This window comes from Nyctibius grandis, chromosome 5 (assembly GCF_013368605.1).
Source record: "Nyctibius grandis isolate bNycGra1 chromosome 5, bNycGra1.pri, whole genome shotgun sequence".
NCBI lineage: Eukaryota > Metazoa > Chordata > Aves > Nyctibiiformes > Nyctibiidae > Nyctibius > Nyctibius grandis.
In genome coordinates, this window is record NC_090662.1 from 7,756,818 (window position 1) to 7,780,650 (window position 23,833).

Below are 23,833 nucleotides of genomic sequence, written 5' to 3' on the forward strand. Positions count from 1 at the left end.
CCTGTGCCTGTCACTTTTCCTTGGTGTTCTTTGCCTTTTTCCCCATGTTGCTTGCAGGGCTGATAGGGGAGGAGCGTTGCCAGCCAGGAAAAGGCAACTCCCCTATCCAGCTCCAGCTGCAGCCAGTGCTGTGACTTTGCCTGCAGCAGATCGGGATGGCTGATGGGCAAGTCTTGTTGATTTGTGTCTGTCACCTGAACCAAGGATGCTCCACGCAGCTCCTCCTTCCCCATTTCCCCAACCAGTGCTCCGGGCATCTGTCCTCTTCTCATGTTTTATGTCACTTGGCATCAGCTGTATAAAAGGACAAGATCGTTTGAAAGCAGCAGCTTTGGCAATTCAGAGCTTGATATGAGCTGATTTTTCTGCCTGCAAAACAACAGTTTTCTAGCTCAGAACTAGCTCAGATACCCCTGCAGCTGCTCTGCTGATGATATACAAGAGGGACAGAATTCAGTCCACTCTTGCTTAGTTGGACTGACTATGTGAAGAGAATGGGGGTAAAAATCAACAAATCCCCATTTTTTTTTTTTTAATTTTTTTGCAAACACCCCCTCACCCCCTCACCCTCTCCCCCCGAAATGTTATTCAGGATGCAAAGACTGAGCAGGTCCATGGAATAAGAAAGTGCTTTTACAGATGCTTTTTAAAGAGCCACACTGAAGTGTTTTGTTTAGATTTTTAAATGTCAAGTCAAGTCCTAATGGTTAATTGAGATTTAAATATTAAATAGGTTCCCGAACAGGCACAGGCTGTGCAATGTCATGTCCGATATTAAACCTGCCACTCAGCTGCCTGTCCCCTTCCATTTAAATGGCTCAAAATCAAACACGTGTAAAATTTGGAAGGCTTGCATTAAAGGGTTGCCTGCATTCCCTCATCCCCTCTCTTTGTTAAGTACTTAATTATTTGTGTTGCCTTCTTACCTATTCATAAGTGGGAACTGCTCTGTGTCTGATGTGGGTAATTTTTCATTGTATTGTGCTTCCAAATTGACATTTATAAATTAAACAGCGGTGTACCATCCCAGAGAGAGCACCATTGTGGTACAATTAGAAACGTAATTGCACGGAGTCACCTGGGAGGCGGCTGGGATGGGGAAGGCATCACAGATATTGGAGGCGGGGATGACATAGGTAACACTGATGTGCAGAAAACTCGCCCAGACGATCCCATTGGGATTGCGCTTGCCAGTTTGCTCTGGGGAGGGAGGGTGGAAAAGGCATTAGAGAGCCAAGTGCAGGACGTGCTTTCGTTGGACTCACATGAGATTTTCTCTCTGACTTCACCCAGAGCAACATATTGATTTTGAATAATGTAAAAATCTTAGCTGCCTTATGCGAAGTATGAGAAAACGCTGGAACGAGCAATTAATTTCTCCCCTCCTGCTTGCTGAGACCTATTACCTGGGCAGTCCTTGGAGGAGACAGGTTTGTGGGTCCCCAAAGAGCCATACTACCACCTCGTCCCCTTCCAGGCAGGATGCTGGCCCAGATAACATCGCGAAGGGGTGAGCTTTCCGGGTTGAATCGAGTCAGATCCAAGCTTGGGGAACTCGGCGGGCGAAACCGTGTGCTCCCTAAGCTCACCAGAGTTGTGTTTACTTCTGCTTTTATCACACAGGTTGGCTTGTAGCCTCCTTTCAGATGTGATTATCATCCTAATTGGCCCTAATGAGAACTACATGTGCAGAGGAAAGGGGATAACATGTGCTCCTCCCCCCTAGTCTTGTTCTATCTCCAAATTACAAGTAATAGGAAAAAAAGATATGTCTATATATATATATACACACACACACACACTCTGCATTGCTGTTGCTCTCATCATGCCCTTCAGCCCATCGATGTGTTTAACATGGGATTTTTTTAGCTTATTTAGGCATATGAGGCTGAAAAAAAAAAAAAACAAGCAGAGGATTTTGAGGGTTATTTTTCCCCTCCTGAACTGGAGTTAAGACTAAACAAGCTACTCTGGAGGCATAAAGCTTCCTGCTGGTGACTGCTCCAGGTCTGTCCCTTGTGCTGCCAGTGCTCGTCAGCCCTGCCCCGGGACAGGCAAACCTCCCGTGTGAAGCTGCCGGGGTGTTTGTGGCTCCCTGGCAGTGCTGCTGCTGCAAGGGACACGTCTCAGTCGGTGCTCGTGGGTTTTGCAGCATGTGACTGGGTTGGATCTATCAAATTTGTTTCTCGCTGGGTAAACACTGCCTTGTGGTAATGTGCCAGGGACCACTGACCCGGGCTACGTTTGAACTGGTGACCTGCTGGGGAAAGGGGCCCTCAGCAGTTTTATGATTAACGTTTTAATGGCATGCTGTTAGGGAACTTTTTTTCCCAGGAACAAATATCCGGAAAAACCCACGTCTTAACTGCTTCTCTGGTTGGAGTTGTCACTGCACGTTTGTTAGGTGTGCTGGAGGCTGTCCAGGCTCGGGTGAGGAAGAAGAGGTTTCCCTGGGGGTCGCTGAGGTCCTCCCTTATCACTGTGAAGGAAAAAACTTATTTCATGATTATACCTCCTCTGTTTTCTGCTTAACTAGATAAATGACACTCTGGACCATTTATTAGTTCAGGCTGTTGTGATTTACTGGATGATGCATGGAGGGACGCCTCTAGTTTGTTGGGGTTGCATCCCATTTTGGGGTTGAGACTGACAGGGTGGTGCACAGTCTGGGCTTTGCTTGAGCCATCAGCACAGACCTTGAGCAGCTCTGCCATCCTGGGGGGCAATGAGGTGCCATCCTTCATATTTACATGCCATCTTGGGAGCAGGGATCTGCTCTAGGCATAGATGACATATGGAGCAGCAGCCAGAGACCATCCCTGGCCTCACCATTTACCCTGTGTGTGTGCCAAGACTGAGAAGCGTGAAAATGGATGTGGTGGAGCTCGTCCTGGGGGACAAGAGTGGACCTCCAAAAAGCAGCAGATACATTCCTAAACCGCCTTCCTGGTAACAGCAGGAGCAGCAAATGGGTAGCTGTCCAAGGGTTCCTGCACCTCCTCAGGGCAGCAAAATTCCATCTGGCTTATATTGCCAAGAGGCTTTGAATTGACTCCATCCTTAGCTGATGTGACTCAGTGTATCATAAATCAGTATAGCTCCATCAGCACAGTAACTCCAGGTAAGTACCAGGAAAGGACCTGGCCCACAGATAACATAGAAATAATATAGAAAGCTGGGGATGAATAATTTCAGAATATAGATGTAGTCAGGGTAGTAGTAATAATAATATTCTCCCTAGTGGGAGAAAGATCGACCTTTCATGGTTGTTGTGCCTGGAGCTATTAAATATGGATGAGACAGATGAAATGCTGCTTCTCCTATTACAGAGAAATGAATAAACAGTAATTCTCAATCACTATATGCATCTCAGGCTTAAAAAATTCCACAAAAAAATAAGTTAAATATGAACACCTGCTAACCTTCGTGTATAATAAATGCTACTCCAAAGCTTTTGACAACAAAGAGAAAAGATTTGCTTCCTTATAAAGACCCTGGTGGCTGCTCAACCGAAGTGTATTTACACTGCTGAAGCTAGGAAAATGGGTTCACTGTCAAACATGGGGGTCCAATAAACAAGTTTACTTAACTGTCGGACTGGGTGGGTTGATGGTGCTGCTGGTTTACTGGAGATTTACTAGCATGTGATGTAGAAAGCAAGAAACACTTCTGAAATTTTAAATTTTCATAGCAAGACGGCAGGGAATGATGCCAGCTTTTTAGCAGATCTCTTTTCCGGGGAAGAACTAAGCTTTAGCCCTTACCATGGATGATACGTGTGTGGGGACAGCAGTCTGTGATACAGGAGAGGAGAGCTAAAGCAAAAGGTCTAGGGTGAAAACAGGCTGTGTCTGCAGCGTGATCTGGCAGCACATGAAGATGCTCTTCAGTTCAATAATGGGTGTTGGACTGGGGGGACCAGGGATTTGTCCGTTTTATGCCCTCCCTGCCCCAGTTCCCATGTATTTCATGCATGTGACAGCACTGCCTAATCTTGTAAGGATGTTGTAAGGATAAATGCACGAGAAATTTTGAGGGTTTGGCCTATTCTAGCTGAAGGGATGCAGAGGAAAATTGTTGCATGACATTTAAGATGTTATAACTAAGTCTTGGGCTGTGAGCTTTAGTTTAATTAGCAGTAGCTACCTTCTAATCCCGCAAGGAAGAGATGACTATTATCTGCAGTGGCAATAAAAGGCCCATCATATGATTCACATAAAGCAAGAATAAAGGAAGACAGGGGCTATAATTATTCCAGAGAGATCAGTCCAAGAAGATCACAAAGGCTGTTTCCTCCACCGGTATGTGATGCACCTAAGATCACAAAGGCTGTTTCCTCCACCGGTATGTGATGCACCTAAGATCACAAAGGCTGTTTCCTCCACCGGTATGTGATGCACCTTTCAAAGCTGTCTTTTCCCTGGACATCTCATGATAATTCTCTGCTGGTTTAATTCCTCTGAAGTTGTCTTTACTACTAGATGTTGTCACAGAATCACAGAATGTTAGGGATTGGAAGGGACCTCGAAAGATCATCTAGTCCAATCCCCCTGCCGGGGCAGGATTGCCTAGACCATATCACACAGGAACGCGTCCAGGCGGGTTTTGAATGTCTCCAGAGAAGGAGACTCCACAACCTCTCTGGGCAGCCTGTTCCAGTGTTCGGTCACCCTCACCGTAAAGAAGTTTTTCCTCAAATTTAAGTGGAACCTCCTGTGTTCCAGCTTACACCCATTGCCCCTTGTCCTGTCAAGGGATGTCACTGAGAAGAGCCTGGCTCCATCCTCATGACACTTGCCCTTTACATATTTATAAACATTCATGAGGTCACCCCTCAGTCTCCTCTTCTCTAAGCTAAAGAGACCCAGCTCCCTCAGCCTCTCCTCATAAGGGAGATGTTCCACCCCCTTAATCATCTTAGTGGCTCTGCACTGGACTCTCTCTAGTAGTTCCCTGTCCTTCTTGACCTGAGGGGCCCAGAACTGGACACAATACTCCAGATGCGGCCTCACCAGGGCAGAGTAGAGGGGGAGGAGAACCTCTCTCGACCTGCTGACCACACCCCTTCTAATACACCCCAGGATGCCATTGGCCTTCTTGGCCACAAGGGCACTCTGCTGGCTCATGGTCGTCCTGTTGTCCACTAGGACCCCCAGGTCCCTTTCCCCTACGCTGCTCTCCAACAGGTCTGTCCCCAACTTGTACTGGTACATGGGGTTGTTCTTGCCCAGATGCAGGACTCTACACTTGCCCTTGTTATATTTCATTAAATTTCTCCCCGCCCAACTCTCCAGCCTGTCCAGGTCTCTCTGAATGGCTGCGCAGCCTTCCGTTGTGTCAGCCACTCCTCCCAGTTTTGTGTCATCAGCGAACTTGCTGACAGTGCACTCTATTCCCTCATCCAAGTCATTAATAAATATATTGAATAGAACTGGTCCCAGAACCGATCCTTGCGGAACTCCGCTAGACACAGACCTCCAACTGGACTCTGTCCCACTGACCACTACTCTCTGGCTTCTTTCCTTCAGCCAGTTCACAATCCACCTCACTACCCGATCATCCAGACCACACTTCCTCAGTTTAGCTGCAAGGATGCTGTGGGAGACCGTGTCAAACGCTTTACTGAAATCGAGATAGACCACATCCACAGCTTTACCATCATCTATCCACCGGGTAACATCCTCATAAAAGGCTATCAAGTTGGTTGAGCAAGACTTCCCGTTGGTGAAGCCATGCTGAGTGCCCCTAATGATCCCCCTGTCCTTGATGTGCCTAGAGACAGCACCAAGAACAAGTTGTTCCATCACCTTTCTGGGGATGGAGGTGAGGCTGACCGGTCTATAGTTACCCGGGTCCTTCTTCTTGCCCTTTTTGAAGACTGGAGTGACATTCGCTTTCCTCCAGTCCTCAGGCACCTCTCCCGTTGCCCACGACTTAGCAAAGATGATGGAGAGTGGCCTAGCAATGACTTCCGCCAGCTCCCTCAGCACCCGCGGGTGCATCCCATCAGGGCCCATGGATTTATGGACGTCCAGGTTGCTTTATTGGTCCCTGACCCAGCCCTCATCAACCAAGACAGATTCCTCCTCTATCCTGACTTCTTCTGGGGCCTCAGGGGTCCGGGGCTCCTCAGGACAGCCTCCAACAGTATAGACAGAGGCAAAGAAGGCATTCAGTAACTCCGCCTTCTTTTTATCCTCTGTCTCCAGGGCCCCCACCTCATTCATCAGTGGGCCTACATTGCCTCTAGTGTTGGCTTTACCTGCAATGTATTTGAAGAAGCCCTTTCTGTTGTCCTTGACCTCTCTTGCAAGGTTTAATTCCAAGGAGGCCTTAGCTTTCCTAGTTGCCTCCCTACATCCTCTGACAACAGACTTATATTCCTCCCAACTGTCCTTACTACTAGATGTCCTGACTGGGCTACTTGTGTGAAAATGGTCTCGTTGGAATTGGGCAGTATTTTACATGCACTTTTCCTTGCTTTTTGCCATGGGTTAACCCTAAAGAAGTTGCCATTTGTCTCAGTGATGGACTTGACCCTCCATACATTTTGCATGCCCATTTTTTCCTGTGAGCTGCTGTCGGCTGCTGCTGGCTCCACTGCGTTAATAGACTGTAAGAACAGCTGTATTAGGTCAGACCAAAAAAGCAGCTTACCCAGTGCCCCGTCCCTGCAGCCAATGCCAGATGTCTGGGGAGGAAAGTATAGGTCAGCATTTAACAATAATGCAGTTATTATAATGCTGTGAGTACTCCCCTAGTATTAAGGAAGATGTATGCAGGCATTTTCTGAGACACAAATGGTGTCTTTAGTAGTCTGTGGTGGATTTTATCACCAGTATTTTTCCAGTCCTGTTCAGAATCCTTGTTAATATCCACTGTGTCCTACGGAAAGAAGCTGGATGAAGTTTGTTTTGAAGTGGGCCCCTCCTGCCTTCATGTGCTGTCACCTCATCCTTTAGTTGGAAGGGACAGCGATCACCTTCCCTGCTCCACTCGGAGCTTTATTCTGTCCCCCTGAGTTGTCCCTTCAAGGCTGAACAGTCCCAGTTGATTCAGTAATTCCTTGTAATGGGACTGTTTCATACTTTTGATCATCCCTGTCACCCTCCCTGGTTCTGCCATGTCCTGCAGGCAACGAGAAGGATCTCAACAGCACGAAGCATTCAGGCTGTGTCAAACTGCTTTCTTAACAATACCTAACACTGAATATTAAATGAGTTTACTGTTTATGCCTTTCTGTTTTCCATCTTTTAACCAGTTCTTTATCTGTGCAAGAAGCTTCTCCTATCCCCTAACAGCTCATCTGCTCAGAGATCCTGCATTGAGGCACCCCATTGAAATATAAGTAAATTACATCAACAGGATTTTCTCATCTGCATGCATATTGACCCCTCCAGCCTACTCCAGTACATTTGAGGCCTGGCTTCCCTTCTCAAAAGCCTTATTATCTTTTCCTCTATCATATTCTTCCAGCTGTTCAATAATTCTATCCTTTGCCAGAGGGATGTTCTTCATTATTTTTTTTACTGACCTGCTGATGTCAGATTTACTAATCCGGAGTCTCCTCTAACCCCTGAATTGTTCCTTTGAATCCCTTTTTAAAAATTCTGTTGTGTAAGCTGCCTTCTAATTTTTAGGTACCCATAAAGCTTTAAGAGAGAGACCTCAGCCTGTGTTTAGAGCTCCAGTAGTTTCACAACTAAGTTCCCCTAGAATGATTGAGTCAGTCCAGTCTATAACCCCTTCTACCAACCTTGTAATGAAGGTTTCCAGTGTGAGAATCTCGCCAAACCTCTCTGTAGTGAGCACAAATACCAAAAATGTAATTTTTTTTCTATAGACATATGGGTTTGTTCATGATGCTTCTATACATTATTGCTTCCTGGTCCATCAGCAATCTGGCACACTTCTGGATTCTGATATGTGCAAAATAGTCTTTATTGAATTTTCTGCCTGTTGCAACTTGTTCTTCAAATGCTTTTTCCTGCCTTTCAAAGTTTTTATATTTTATTCACTGTAACTTAAAATCAATTTTTAGTTCCTCATTTGAACACATAACTCCTGGTTTTGAGGATGCTGTCTTATTTATCATATTTTCTCTTGTCCAGCTGCTTGGCCTGCCAGACTTCTCTGTTTATCCAGGTTTTTTTACATGGGGTATATATTTGTTCTGAGTTTCAAGTGTTGATGTTTTTGAAAAGTTATGACTCCTGCAAGCTTTAACTCTCCTGGTTCTGTCTCCTGGGACCTTCTCACTTCTTGTTTAACAAGTTTCCTCATTTTTATAGTTATTTTTTCAAAGTTAAACATGACAGTGAAGATTTAGCACAGTGTAAGAGGTTATACCTCCTTTCCTAAGAATTTTGGTTTTGGCATATGTATATCCTACTATAGATTGAGAGTGTCTTGCCATGGAGAGTGAAGGGGAATCCAGTTCTGCAGACTCCTTTTGCTGATTGTTTCTAGCACTGCTCTCGAGTCCTGGCTTAAAAACCATTCTGTATGTTTGTGATGAAAACCCGTTGCGTGACATGGGAGAGCAGTTGGTTACTTCACATCTTTAAAATGTCCTTTAATATAGAGTTATGGAAAGAAGTTATCTAGCAGCAAATGTAAAATGAACAAACAAGAACTGTTTTCTTCTATAATCTGTACTCAGTCTTATGCTGGATGAACTCAATTTCTTACACTCTTTCTTTAAATAGCTGTTAATGGCTATGACTAAAGAAAGGACCCTGGACTGGCGAGACCATGATGCTTAAGCTGGTTGAGCATTTTTTGCCTTCTTTATGTCTGCCTTTAACCAGGTAAAAAGGATACTTTTCATGAGCAAGCCATGTGAGTTTACATTTCAGGATCCTCAAGGCTCCATTCACTTGGAATGAGTTCTCATTCACTTAGAAATGAAAATATTTTAATCAGAATAGGGCATTGTTTCAAAGAGAGTGTGAAGTTTCTAATCAAATTAGGCTCTTATTCACAGCAGAAAGCAAAACTCTTTTCCCCAAGGAAGTATCATGCTTTTTCTGCTATTCCAGCAGTTTCACATACATACTTTTGACCTGTCACAGTTTAAAGGACTCAAAGCTTATTTCTTCATAGTGAAACACCCTCATCATGGTGGGGACAAACACTGTCCCATCTTGATCTATTCCTGAAATGACCCCAGGGATCCACTTGTGTACTTGCCGTCGAGATTAAGGGTCCAGCTCTTCCTCCCCTCCAAGCACTTTCAATGGCAATAAATAGAAGCTCAACAGGGCCCCAGATTTCTGGAATCTTTTTTAGCTTTTTTTTTTTAATCAACTTTTAACCTGTTTTGAATACCCTGTAGTCCATCCCTTCTGTGGGCTGGCGTACCGACCACAGCACATCTGTACCACATGCAACTTGTAGCAGCTTTTACCAGCTGGACTAAGCTCAGTTTAGCTCCCCAACTCACTGCCAGTAGCATGCTGCTCGCAGTATTTTTGGGAATTGGCTCACAGATAACCTTTACAGTGCATTGGGAGAGAGGTTTCTGAAATCCTGCCTGTTCATCACTCTGCCAGCGCTCTCGTGCAAACCTTCTGGGGGACTTTCCTCTTCTGGGGTGCATGTCACCTGGGAAGATAATATGCTGCTTCCTTTTTATTCATGTTTGAAATTATACAACAGCTTCCAAAGAAACACAGAAATTGTTAGTGTTAGGTTTGTGGTGCTGTGTTCCCCTATCCCCAGCCCATCCAGCTCATCAGGCGTGTTATGGTACTGCTCAGACTTGCCACCCAAGATCTGGACTGGGTTACCTGGACCCGCATAACAGCTGAGAAACACGGAGGTGGCGATTGTCGATGTGTGTGTAGCATGTCAACCTGAGATGGAAATGAGTTCTGAGAAACTTCATTTTTAAAAATAGGTAGGGCATGTGGCAGTCATCTCCTAGGAAACTCATCATTGTATTATGAGACTGTAATGTGCTGTGATTACTTTTCAGATAAAGGGAATCAGCGTTGCTGTCAGATTGTTTCTGCTGAAGTTTTCCAACACAGAAGGTCATCCCTATGCAGCAGTTGACTTTGGTTGCTCTTTGTGAGCTGGTTGGGGCACTGAGATAATTCCTCCTGTGCTGTTGCTTACTGGAGAATGGGAGGTGAAGACTGAGGCATGAGTAGCCCTGCACTGGCATGTGTTTGTACAGTGTGCTGAAGCTGCAGGTGGTTGGAGTCTATCATGGTTCTGGCAAGTCAGGTGAAGCTCAGTAGTGGCAGCTTGCCTAGGCAGATCTGGAGGTCTTCAGTCTTCATCTCCTTATCAGCAGGGCTGGTAAATAGATGAGTGATTGTCTTCTATGAAGACTAAACTGGTTGCTATTAAACCAGGAATCTAAAGCCTTTTATGGGCGATATGACAGAGATGTCAATGTCTGTCTCACTTCTGATGGCTTCCATGGACCATGTCAATAACTGATGGCTTCCAGACTCAACTCTTTGGGTGGAGAGATCTGTCCTCGTTTCATATGAGATGTGGGAAACACCACTACCTTTTCTTTGCTGTAATTCACTAATGGGTTCAGCTGCTTTGGTGCAGGTCTGCCATGCTGGAGGGATTCCTTCCTTCCTGACGCTGTCTTCTACCATCATATGGGCAAGGCAGCAGAAGGCGGGGATGGTTCCCATCCTCGGGGGATGGGATTGCTGTGTATGTCACTGGCCTTCTCTGCTGTTAAAAGCATGGGATAAACCCAGAAGACCTCTGTTGCTAGACCCCATATGATCCGTGCTTTATCTGGATCAACTCTTAGTCTGGGCTTGGTTTGGATGGAAGCTGGTGCAGCTTCTGGTTCCTTGTGTCTCCTGGGGAATTTCCTTTTGGCTAATCCCAGTATAACTCCATGGCATCAAAAATGTTTCTTCAGAGCAGTGTCAAGGCTCATGACTGTACGTTTATGGGAGGAACGTTGTGCTGGTATTGCACCTGTTTTGTGAGTAAAGTCAGTAATCTCAACACAGCACCTTAAACATTGAGCTGTGGAGAGATTCCTTGTCAGCTGAAGCTGAAAGGAAGACCCTTTTTGCATGCAGGCTTGAATGAGAACAGGGCTGAGGCTTCCACACATGGAGAGTGTGTGGCAATTCTTTTAGCAGAAGTATCTGTGAGTTTCAGAAGTGCCTGGTAACTTCAGTATACAGTTATATTGGAATAATCTGTGCCAAAATGTTTATTTTCAAGCTTGCTGGTTACTAGGCAAACCAGTTTGCTAAGATTTCTTAATGTACCTCAGACATGAAACCACATGTGGGTACATGAGTCAAGAGGCTGGAGAGTAAGAAAGCAAACACTCTTCTAGTGTTTTAAGAGGTGCCCATTGGAAGTAAGGCTGCAGAGCTCTAGATATCCTGCAGTGGCTTTACCTACCAGACCTCAGTTCTGAGCTGTGAAACAATTTGTATTCCATTATACTGAATTGTGCCTTTCTATCTTCTTTTTTTTTTTTTCTTTTTTTTAATTCTAAACTACGACTTGGAGTGGGCGAGGATACAAAATACACATAATTTTTAGTCCAAATATTTAAAACAAATATGCAGGACCAGCTGGATGGGTAGCAACAGGATGAAAACTAGCCAATTAGAGTTTCATAGTGGCACAGAAGGGCTCTTACACAATGGGAATTGTTCAGCTATGCTTGTGACAGCTCTGAACCTTGTGGCCTCCGCTTTCAGTGGCTGCTCATCACATTCATGTGGAGTGCTTCCTGACTGAGGGCTGTAGATTGGGTCTAAAGGATTGAACTGGAAAAGGCAGATGCTAGGAGATGTGCCTTGGTTTCATGGTCTGATTAACTAATCTAAATTTGTCATTACAATAAGCAGGAACTGTGCTGTGATCATGGGCATAGAAGCCTTACAAGTCCTAATTCTACTTTTGTTTTGAATATGTGGTTATTCTGCATACTCAGATCCTATGAGTTGAGGAGGAGATTGGTCTGCCTTAGCCTTCAAAGTGTCCACACTGTGGACATCTTCATCTCTCCCCCTAGGTTCCCTTTGCTCTCAATGAAGATCAGGAGATGTGTTTAGGGTGTGATTCATCTGATCAGTGTTAAGCAGTTACCCAGCACTGCCGTATTGGCTATCTCTTGGCCATAACAGGAGCCATGGGGGAATAGCTTAGATATCAAAAATGTCTGTGTAGATGTGGTCAGAGGACTTTCATTCTGAGTGGTCAAACTCTGATTTCACTTGAAGCAAGACCAGATCCTAAGGCTGGAAGTCATCTACCTTAATTGCAGCTGCTTGATGGGCATCTCAGCGCTAATGTCTGGGCGTCTCAGATGATCTCTTTGACCGGAGTCAGGCAGCAAATGCAGAGGGGATTTTTGGTTGACAGGGCTTAAGGATTCCTATAGGGTCGTAGTGTGCTGCCTTCAATATATTTTAGGATGGGATGTAATAATCTGTTGGAAATGCGTCTCTGTTGAGTACAAAAGGAGTGTACGCTTTTAGATTATGAGAAGTTCCTTGCTTATAAATAATTAAGGTTAAGAAAGAAGAATTGGTCCATGTGATTCCTGTTCCTTGAGTCCCTCATCTGTAGAATGGGACATACAGTTCATGAAAGACAGGGTTGATATTTGGAAATCACAAGTGAAATAATACAATCATTTGCTTATGATCACTGAGGAAGACAAGCAGAACTGATACTTGGGGTTTGTTCTGTAAATAGATAAATGCCACCTGAAAGAATGAGGTGCTGTGCAGGCTTTTGCAACTTGGATTTGTGAAGGTCCAGACACCTTTAGGCAAAACTCCTGGCTAAATGGGAGTTTCCCATGGTTTAGGCACAACTGCAAAGTTGCTTGATCTTTAGACAGTTGCTAGTTTCATCTTAACTAAAGACCTTCTCTCTAGAAGGAACATAGGAATTATTGCAAGTGAAACTATAGTGTCTGCACTACCTTTGCTTTGCTTTAAAAGATGCAATGTCATCCAGCTGTTCCTTAATTGAGCCAAGCTCTTGGAGAGTGCCATGGTGTGACAGATAATTTCTTAAGTTTCCATGTGGAGGAAGAGGAAGAAACAAGCTTTTTCAAATGGGTGTAATCTGCTTTATATGGCCGGATAAGATCTCCAGAAATCAGATGTGTTGTAACAGACCCTGCATATATCAGTGTCAGAACAGGGAAACGCTTTGAAAAAAATTATGGAGATCAATTATGCATCGAGAAAGGTTTGAGGTCATTATTAGAAAAATAAAGGTTATTTCCTCATGAGAATGTTGCCATCAGAAAAACCCCAGGCGACAATGAGCTCCTTTTGTCTTATAAGATGAAAGTGGAAAAAATGTACTTAAATATTCATTTTGGAAAGAAAGTGATCATCAGTGGAGAAAATAAACTGCTTAACAGCTCATTTGCGAAGTGTATAATGGAAGGAAGAGCTCAATACAGCAAGCTGTGTTTTGCTTTTGATTCGGGATAGCTTTACTGTGATTGCCAGGGAGGATGTAATGTAAATGTAATAGACCTTTAAAGACAATACTTCCCTTTCTAATAGGGGTCAGGATTAATCAGAAAGGCGCAAACAGTTCAGGAAAGAAAAGGACTGTAATAACAAACATGACTGGGGATCTGTGCCGGGCCAGTTTCCCTTTTTAGCATCCATGCATCACTGTCTCAGAACAGACTGCATAGCATCCTATTAAATTAGCATACACCAGGCAGCTAAAACAAATTAGTTCATCTCAGAAAGGGAAGAGATTCTGCAGAAACTTTTCTTTTTGGCTTAATTTCTCTGCTTTATGTGGTTTATTCATCTTTGAACCTAGTTTTTATGGCACTGAAGCCCATATTCATTGCTCTGCTCTGCACATAATGGCTTTTTTTTGCCAGGGAGTCTCCTTGGCCATGTGCTTCGGTGCCTTCACCCTGCTGGTGTGTGAGTTGGAGTACCCCAAGCACTGCAGGATTTCCCGTTGGTATGGCTGAAAGCCATCCCAGAGGCGCTCTACTCTCCTGCCTGCGTTGGCAACGTGGGTCTTGAACTTGGTGTTTCCCTGCTGGCCCCCAAAGTGGGAGCTGAGCTGGCTCGTTGGCAGTGGTGGGCAGGGAGAAGTGCTCAGGATGCAAGGGAGCAGTGCGGCACCTTTGCTGGTGCCTCACAACATCATGTTTGAAGGAAGGGAAGGGAGTTTCTCGGGGACACGGATTGCTGGTGGTGTGTGCCATGCCCCACTGTGACCTTGAAATTCATCCTGGAGTAAAGAACTAATTTCAACTACAGAATGGTTTAAATGGTTTCCAGCAATTTTTCCTTCGGTGAAAATGATTGTTGCCCATTAAGGAGGTGGTTGTGTTCTGGTGAAGGTGGTCCAGAGGAAGAGGCAGGGGTGTGAAGGAAACCACCTGACTATATTGTCATAATTTCATGCTTTATAGTGTCCAACTTTAAATTGGTGTTTTCTGGCTTCATAAAAGTCTCTCCTCTTAAGTAGCTTTCCTTTAAGTAGCTGACGTGGATTTTCAATCTCAATTCTAGTTTTTTTTTGTTGTTGGTTTTATTTTTTTTCCCCTGAGAATATAAAATATTGAGTAGCTAAAACAGAAGAAATGATAAGTATCAAATTGGCATTAAAATTCTTGCAGCTGACTCTGGTGACAAAAACTGTCAAAACACTAAGCTGTTGTAATTGTAGATAATAGTACCCAAAAAAATGGAAGTTAAATCTAAACAAATCAAACACTTTTGGTGAGTACGCAAGATGAAAGCTTTGTACTGCTCATTCTGTCGCAGTGAGTCACCCTGTAATGGTGGGAGGAAAACAAACTGGTTTATAAGGAGAGGAAAGAAGCAGCTCTACCTGCAGTATGATACCGTCGGGTGTCTCCGTTATGGTCATGTCTACAAGTCCCAGCAGAGATCTGTGTATTGATGTAGTTCCTCTCTCCCAAAAATTATGTTAGAGAGGGAGCAGTAAGGTGGCTGGAGAGATGAAGTCTGGAGTTGTGGATGTGCCGCCCATCCCTGGGCATGGTGATTCCCAGACTTCTCTCACACTGTGGGGAAGTGGCTGCTCATCAGAAGACTCCAATGGTCTTAGTGTACCTCCTAGCTTGGACAAAATGCTGAGGGCATTGGCATGTGGCAGTGGCTCAGGGCACAGAGAAACACGTCAGTGGTCCAGAAAGGAGCTCCTTGCTACAGGAACACACAGCAAAGAGTATTTTTGCCCCTTGCCATTGTTGTTTGAGTGTCCATCAGGCTATAGCAACAGCACTTTGGCACAGTTGGAAGTGCTGTTCGTCATCTGTAATGGGTAATAGCAACCCGAGCCCAAGGCATCAGACATCTCCGTGGGGATGGGGAACATCACTGCAGGTGGGGATTAGGCCTGGGGAGGGGAATCAGGGTCAAACACAGCCCAGGGCAGGGCCATGTGTGGTGTTATAGCAGACGCTCACTGGGCCCCAAGGTAGAAAACAGCATTTTCAGTTGTGGCTGGGTGCTTAGCGAAAGTTAAATGAGAAGTGAGGCTAAAAATACCGGTGTTAATACAGCGATCCTGGTTGTTCTGGTCTTGCCCAGGCAGAGGAAGCACTGCCATAGAAGGGCCTGCAGGGCTGGGACTCTGTTTTTGATGAATGAAAACAGCTAGAAAAAGCATTTGTCCTCTAAAGAGTAGATGGCTACAACCAGCTTAGGAAGTGTGTTTCTTTTCCTGTAAATTTATATTCAGCTCTTGGGAATGTGTAGGGATATTTGACTTCTGTACCATAAGTAACAGTCCCTAAAGCCTTCTCCTTTGCTCCTTACTGGGTAAAAACACCCTCTGCACTTTAGAGTTGTAGCTTTACATTCAGATGCCACCAAGCAATTGAAAACTTCATTGTAAATTCATTTTCACACAGACCTCAGGACATTCGTGGACATGACTTTGGAGAAAAACTTTATTTCCAGCCTTAGTCTGGGTTTATGTTGGGATAGGTCTGGAATTTGGGAGAGTGAGGATGTGTGTACAGAAATGACTGAGTAGAAAATTTAATAAAAAGAAATAGAACATGACTTGTGCAGAAAAATGGTTCAGTAGAAAAATATTTTGCGGGACCAGAATCTCCCTGGTATGTGCTGGTTACACAGAGCTTGAGCTCATCCCACAGTTAACTCCTTGAGGTCCATGGGAAAAGCTGTGAAAATACCAGAGAAGATTTTTTTCTTACGTACTTGCCTCTGTTTGTAGCACACTTCAAACTCACCTTTCTTTGGGGAGTCAAGGAACAGAATGGGTGTGTGGTTGCCAAAGCCACGCTATGGAAATGACCTTCTTTGATTTGGTTGGTCTCACTTTGATTCAGTCAGTCTCCCATCTCAGGGTGATCTTCGCTGTGGACATGGTATATTTTTCAAATGATGAGTGTTCACTATTTTTTCCCATGGTTTGGCTGGGGCAAAGTACACAGAAAGCTGACTGTATGATAATTACGATCATTAGCTATACACAGCCTGAAGATGTGAAATCTGTTTCCTGACTATGTCTGTTGATTTAGTATGACAGAGCACCTGCTAATGCAGTGGAAAACTGCTCAACATGGAGGTTTCTGTGAATGGAAAAATTAAGTTTTATCCCCCCATGAACTCTTTGTCTTCATTTTGTCAGTGCTTTTGTGACAGCAATTGTTTTTGATGAATGAGAATAGATTTGCTGTCACAGTATATGTTGTTCATTTTATTTCAGACATTAAGTGCTCATATTAAATTATAGTTCAAACAAATGAAGGAAAAAGTTATTTGGCCTTTATTTTCCTTTGATCTGCAGGATAGCCTAGCCTTGCAGCCATTGTTTTCTAATAGAAAATCCAGTCTGTTTGGGTATGAATGCCATTTGTATTCCAATGATAATCTTTAAATACTAATCTTTAAACCTAGATTAAAGAAAATAACTGGATGACAAGTAACTTAAACAAATTAAAACTATAAAAGATTGACATATCATAGGATGCTGCATGGTCCAGGTGTGTGCAAAGTGGTGAGAAGTCAAAACGTCTCAACCACCTTCTAGAATTTGCCATTATCTCAATGTGACATGTCAAGTCATTTAACCTCTTTTTTCCTCTTATGTTGTTCCTAATTCATATAAAAATGATCTAGATCATAAAATTATTCCATGCCTTAATTAGAAGTTTGAAAAGAGTTGATCCTCTAGGGTAAATAATAATGTGGTCAAAACTTTCAAAAATGGGTTCAGTTGCCACACATGTATTTCAGCAGCTAAATAGGTGGTTTAATTTCGCAGAAGTTTCTCATTTACCCATTTCCACCGCTGTCCTACTTCCTCAAAACTGGGATGCTTTTTTATTTGTTTGCTATAATCTCCAGGCAGGATGAGGAAAGCTGAAGGGGTTCGAAGCCCCCCTCTTCAGAGAGGTGAAGGCTGGGTTCCCAGGCATGTTGGAAAGGTTGTGATTTACCTGTTTCCCAGCTGAAGGGAATGGGCCATCCCAACCATTGCAGGCACCTTTAAAATCACAACTTTTAATCAATTAACCTCTTCTCCCTGTTTTGTTTTTAAAACTGTATCAGAGTGTGAAAATAATTTTTTTGACCATATTTTTTGGAAAACGGAGAATAAAACTCCCAATATATTTTCACAGAGTAAACACCTTCCTCATTATTTCACTGAATAAAAAATATCCCAGTTTGCTTGTGTACTTCACAGAAATTGTTTTTTTCCATGTACAAAATTTCAGATAAAACCTTATAATTCAAAATACAAGATTCACCAAGGGGTTTCTGAATCTCTTTCTGGCTCGGTGCTATGACCATGGAGACACTGCCATATGGGTTGCAAGTTGGCAGGTCTTGGGAACATCATGTCATAGAGATCATGCGGTACCTCCTAGGAGAAGCGGGGTGTTAATCCAGAGCCCTGTCTGAGCTGCAGATGTGTAGCATTCTGGTTGTCCAGCATCTCCTGTATCTTTTTTTTTTTTCCTTTTTATTATGTAACACTGCTTGATGATGCTTCAAGGAAACCATCTCCTGTCACTGTGGTGTAAAATGCAACATTTTCCAAAACCAAACATTTTTATAGAATATGTACACAATTAATTATTAACCCTTAATAAAGAATTATAATAAATTCTTAGAGATAAATTGCTTACTTCATTAATGTCTTGATTTTAAAGGGCACATTAGTTTGTTGAGGTAAAAATCTTCTTTAGCAAGCCTGCCAGGTTGGTAGTTCTGGGGAACTTTTTTGAGGAGGCGGAGAATTTGCTGTAGGATATATTGCTGTTAGCAAGAAAATGAGCAGCCTTGTCTTTCTGACTCTCTCTCTGGTATTTATCTATTCATGCATGACTCAGGAGGGGTTTAGTGGGGGCTGGACTGGATCGTTAAGAGTGGATGAATTCAACTGTGTATTTGCAATTATGATAATTGCTTGCCCATCTATACACTATTATTTCTGACTCTCCCCCAACTCCAGCAGACTCCAGGAGTGTCTTTGCTGCCTTTTCCTTGCTAATGCTCCCTACTACTATTTCTTTCTTTTTGTCCTATACTGCTCATTCCTCTCAGTCTGTGTTTAACTCTTTGATCCTTATCTGCATCTATTCCCTCCCTTCTCTTTCTTTCCAGCGTCTCACTTATCTTTCTTTTGTCCAATGCCTTATTGCTTTCCCCACACGCCCTTACTATGTGAACACAGGAGCATATATAGTGTGTAGGATAGTGCAGACCACCTTGCATCTCCCTCCTGCCTTCCCAGCAGATCCACCCCAGAGCTCCCCCGTCATTGCCCAGGGGCTCTTCCCAGCACCAGCAATGTCATGCCATGGCCTCGTGTAAAACTCAATGTAAAAAAGCTCCCTGTCAGTGCCAAGGGTTGACATGTGAGCGAATGCTTTAGCTGAGGTTCAGCTTATTTCATGCTTTAATGAGAAACGTTGTTAAGGAGATATGGAATTGTTTTTTATGAGTATCTTGGAGCTCCCCAAAAAAATTTCATTTAAATTCACAGAGACTGTTTCCAACCACTGAACCCCGTGGCTGTCCTGCTAAGTGGAGAAAGAAATCCAGCGGAATGGTGAAGCCAGCTGAAATAGAGGGGTTTCCCAAAGCTGGCTTTATTGCGTAGAGGGATATAAAGGGATTTCCTTTATTTTGTTGTCTGAAAACACCAATGAAATCCAGATCGGGATGGGAGCTCTCTCTGTTTTTATAATATTGTAAATACTGGGAGAGCTATGTGATCAGTAAATGACCGGTATGAGTATGCTGCTTTTAACAGCATTTAACTGAAGGCAAAAAGCTTGCTCAAGACATAGCTAGAGTGAAGTGCAGTGTTGAAAGCTGAAGCAGATGGGGCTTTAGGGTTTCATGAAATACAGCTCAGAGCAGTCCTGTGAGTTTGAGCACCCTGGTCTGCAACTGAAGCTGATAAGCACTGAGAGGTTTTAGGGCTTTCCTGTAAAAGGATTTTATTGCAGTTTTGGTCTAGCTGTCCCAAGCATGAGGGTCAGGATGAAAACCCCATTTGATGAATCAAATGAGTAGGGCTGTTGGTAATAGAAAGCAAAGAACAGGTCTTTAAAAACACTTTGAGTGGCTTTATTGCACAAGGCTTTAGGACCAGTTGAGTGGACTCTAAATTGGAGCCCATGATGCTCTGACGTGCCATGGTAGATTATACACAAAGCAGAAAACAGTGAGTCGTTCCTGTACTTAGAGTGGCATAAATGTGGTCAGAGTCTGGACCACTGTCCAAACTGAGGAGAAGCATTCCTGGTTCAGAGGGTCACTGCTGCATGTAGACAAGCTGTCAAACATCCACAGCAACAGTTTGCAAAAGCCTCTTTTAATCCATTCCTAAACTTCCTGTTGCCGTTGCCCGGTCACTGCTGGCTACGAAAGCATTTCTGGGTAAATGGACGCTTTCCTTCTGAAGCAGCAACCTCTTCCTTTTGCTTATCCACTTATCCACTGGCTTAATGATTCATTCGGTCGTTTCACAACCCGGGAACCGTTGGTGAGGTCACAACTGCTTGGTTGTGTCATCGAAGTGCGTGACTTAAAAAGGAAGAGCCTGGCCAGGAGAGGAAACGCTTCTGTTTATCCACAAACATGTAGATAAGCAGCAGCTGTGGGGAATGAAAGCCAGAGAAAGCTGGGGGCAGGCAAATGAGGCTGTGATCAAACACTGACAGTTTTAGAGCAGGCTGGAGTGCGATTGGGTTTGCTCAGCTTGCTCCCAAGCTCTTTTCACAGAGAGCTATTTAGAAGATCAGAATAATCTACTGATGGGGGGGAATGAAGGAGAGTGTCCTACCTCTTTTTATTTTGTATAAATAATATACGATCCTTCAGCTGATGGATCCTTCAGGTGCGATCTTTTTAGACAAGTCCTTGGCTCTGATGTCTCTTGGACAAAATGAGTGCTTCAGGAGGAGATTTTTGGTGAACAGGGGCAAAGATTTGCTATTCCTTGTCAGGCCAGTGCTCTGTCTTGCCCAGTACCTCGCTGCTAAACCAGTAACGAGCACTGGAACATGAGCAGCCCCAGTGTGCCAGAGCAAAGGTCCATCCAGACCAGCAGTGTCTAAACGATGCTCAAATGCTCAGAAAACAGAATGGAAAAAAAAAAAAGTGTATGTAGCACTGACTGTAACATTTTCCTGGCCTCTCCCCAGTAAGGTCCAGATGCTTTGTAGGAAGTGATGAGAATGCAAGAAATAATACACTGTTATGGAATAACCTAATGAAGGAGGGGCCCTGCCCACTCTTGGCCGTTAGTGACTGGCTGCTGTGATGAAGTTTATTTGTGTAATCCTCTCTGGGGTAACTGTAGGGAGGCTGCTATTAAGGCCGATGTTTGGACTTGTGATTTAATCCTATTCTTTGGCTTGAGTGATTACACACAGCAGTTTGTGTTGTGGAATAACTCTGCACAGAGAACTTCTGATGCTGCTTCCCCATCTGAGTCAGGGTTGAGCCCACTGTGAGGAGATGATGCTCTGGGCTGCCCAGGAGGAACAAGCAGCGGCTCTGACCTCTTGTGGTCACTGAGGAACTGAGAGCACTCTTGGCACCTGTGCGTCATTTAGTCCTAGGGACTTTGTGCTGCTATGTGAATTAAACGTCCTAGAAATTCAGGAAGGGGAAAAGTACGTCGTCCATCAAATCATGGACAACAGTCCATGTTCCCATGTATGGAAATGGAACTTTCTGGTTTTCAAGCTTTGCTCATATCTCTGCTGGACTATGGTTCTTTATTAAAATTGTTGTATTTGGTAAGCCTTTAATGTTTTGCATGAATGTGAATGTCTGCATATGTTTGTAAAGGCAAAGAAAGATGCTCATAATGCTGTTGCTGTGATCAACAAGAGCAGCTATCAAAAGATGCCAGAAGAACTATATTCAATGGTTATGTTTCAGTTAACAGCTTCCAAAGAAAAAGCATCACTTAAAACTGGGGTTTTTCTTTTCTTCTTTCAGGGGTGCATTCTCTGAAGTTGTTTTGGCTGAAGAGAGAGCAAGTGGGAAACTTTTTGCAGTCAAGTGCATACCCAAGAAGGCACTGAAGGGAAAGGAAAGCAGCATAGAGAATGAAATTGCAGTCCTGAGAAAGTAAGTATCAGACCTTCATTTCTGCTTCTTCGCTTCAATTAGACTCTTGCATTTAAGGAGCAAGAACAGTGATTGACAAGTGTGACTGACAGGTTGTTCAGTCCATCACAGACAGACAAGATCACCTGAGTTTAAATGATGCTGAAAATGTTTTGAGAAATGCTCTGTTTTTCTGTTGTATTAATACAGCTAGATGCCTGCAAAGTGGGAAAGGAGTGGAGCTAGGCTACAGTAAAGCTTAGGATGCCCTAAAAAGACTTTATCCACTAATAAAGTCAGCAGTTGGGTCACCGGCTTTGAGGAGAGCAGGACCAGGGTTATTATTTCCAAGTGCTTAAAACAATCTGTATACTAATTTCACTAAAACTATGGCATGCTATGGATTGTTATAGGAGGTGGTGGTAACCTGTAGAGTCATAGAATCATAGAATTGTTAAGGTTGGAAAAGACCTAAAAGATCATCAAGTCCAACCATCGATCCAATGCCACCATGCCTGCTAAACCATGTCCTGAAGCACCACATCTAGACTGTACCATGGAGAGGTACCTCTGCCACTTCTGGAAGTGACTTTTCAGGGCAACTTCTGTTTTATCAGGGTTGTCCATGGTGTGTATTTTTTCTTGACTGTGGCTGGAATACATGGATAAGAAAAAGTCAGCTCACGACTGTGATGAATTCAGTGTATGAATTCAGTGTAGACATTAGAGGCTTGATCCTTACCTCTTCTTCGTCTTGTGTCCTGAACGTGGGGTTCATCTCATCTGACTTGAGATACTTGGATCTAAACTCGTCATCCGTGACTTTCTTTCTAGGAAATGGAAAGATTGGTCACTTTAGGATTGGTCCATGTAACTTGTTTCAAACTTCTAAAAGTACCTTCTTTTCTCATTGAGCTGAAGGTAGTACAATTATATAGAAGTCTAGACGTAGGGATTGAGTGCACCCTCAGTAAATTTGCAGATGACACCAAGCTGGGTGGGAGTGTTGATCTGCTGAAGGGTAGGAAGGCCCTACAGAGGGAACTGGACAGGTTAGATAGATGGGCTGAGACCAACGGCATGAGGTTCAACAAGAACAAGTGCCAGGTCTTACACTTCGGCCACAACAACCCCATGCAGCGCTACAGGCTGCGGGAAGAGTGGTTAGAAAGCGGCCCAGCGGAAAGAGGCCTGGGGGTGCTGATCAACAGCTGGCTAAACATGAGCCAGCAGTGTGCCCAGGTGGCCAAGAAGGCCAATGGCATCCTGGCCTCTATTAGGACTAGTGTAGCCAGCCGGTCTAGGGAAGTGATCATCCCTCTGTACTCGGCACTGGTGAGGCCGCACCTTGAATACTGTGTCCAGTTCTGGGCCCCGCACTTCAAGAAAGATGTTGAGGTGTTGGAGCGAGTCCAGAGGAGGGCGACCAAGCTGGTGAAGGGTCTGGAGGGTCTGACCTATGAGGAACGGCTGAGGGAGCTGGGGTTGTTTATCCTGGAGAAGAGGAGGCTCCGAGGTGACCTTATTGCCGTCTACAACTACCTGAAGGGAGGTTGTAACGGAGTGGGAGTCGGTCTGTTCTCCAGGCAACTAGCGATAGGACAAGAGGACACAGCCTCAAGCTTCGCCAGGGGAGGTTCAGGTTAGACATTAGGAAGAATTTCTTTACAGAAAGGGTTATTAGACATTGGAATGGGCTGCCCAGGGAGGTGGTGGAGTCACCATCTCTGGATGTGTTTAAGAAAAGACTGGACATGGCACTTAGTGCCATGGTCTAGTTGACAGGGTGGTATAAGGGCAATGGTTGGACTCGATCATCCCAGAGGTCTCTTCCAACCTGACTGATTCTGTGATTCTGTGAAGTCTACGTTGGAAAGGGGCAATCTGATTCCTGCTCTACTGCTGTCCCTAGTGGGACTTCTTGTTCCAGCTCTTTGTCATGTAGAAGCTGATGGCTGATTGTCTGAGCACCATGTGACAAAATTGATCCTAAATCTTTAAAACTAACTAGATACTTCTGCACTAAATGCTCAGACAGCCTAAGCCAAAGGAGCAGGTTCAAGCGCAAACTCAGCCATCTCAGTAGGCAGAGGGGATCCTTTTCAGTGGAGGGACATAAGTGGGGCTCCAAGCAGCTACAAGCGTTTGATGCAGTTGCCTTCCCATCACTGGACCCATATTAGGTCAGAACAATGTAAACCCAGTGATAAATGCACATGTTGGCTTCCTGTGTGATGTTATTGAGAACC

At 44.1% G+C, this 23,833-nt stretch overlaps 1 protein-coding gene across 1 annotated transcript in view; it reads left to right on the forward strand.

Annotated features, from left to right (window-relative positions):
• CAMK1D (calcium/calmodulin dependent protein kinase ID) overlaps window positions 1-23,833 on the forward strand; it is a 240,535-nt gene that overhangs the window by 83,478 nt on the left and 133,224 nt on the right. The window contains exon 2 of the mRNA XM_068401072.1: window positions 21,474-21,605. Coding sequence (XP_068257173.1) covers window positions 21,474-21,605 — 132 coding nt within the window. The remainder of the gene's footprint in view (window positions 1-21,473; window positions 21,606-23,833) is intronic.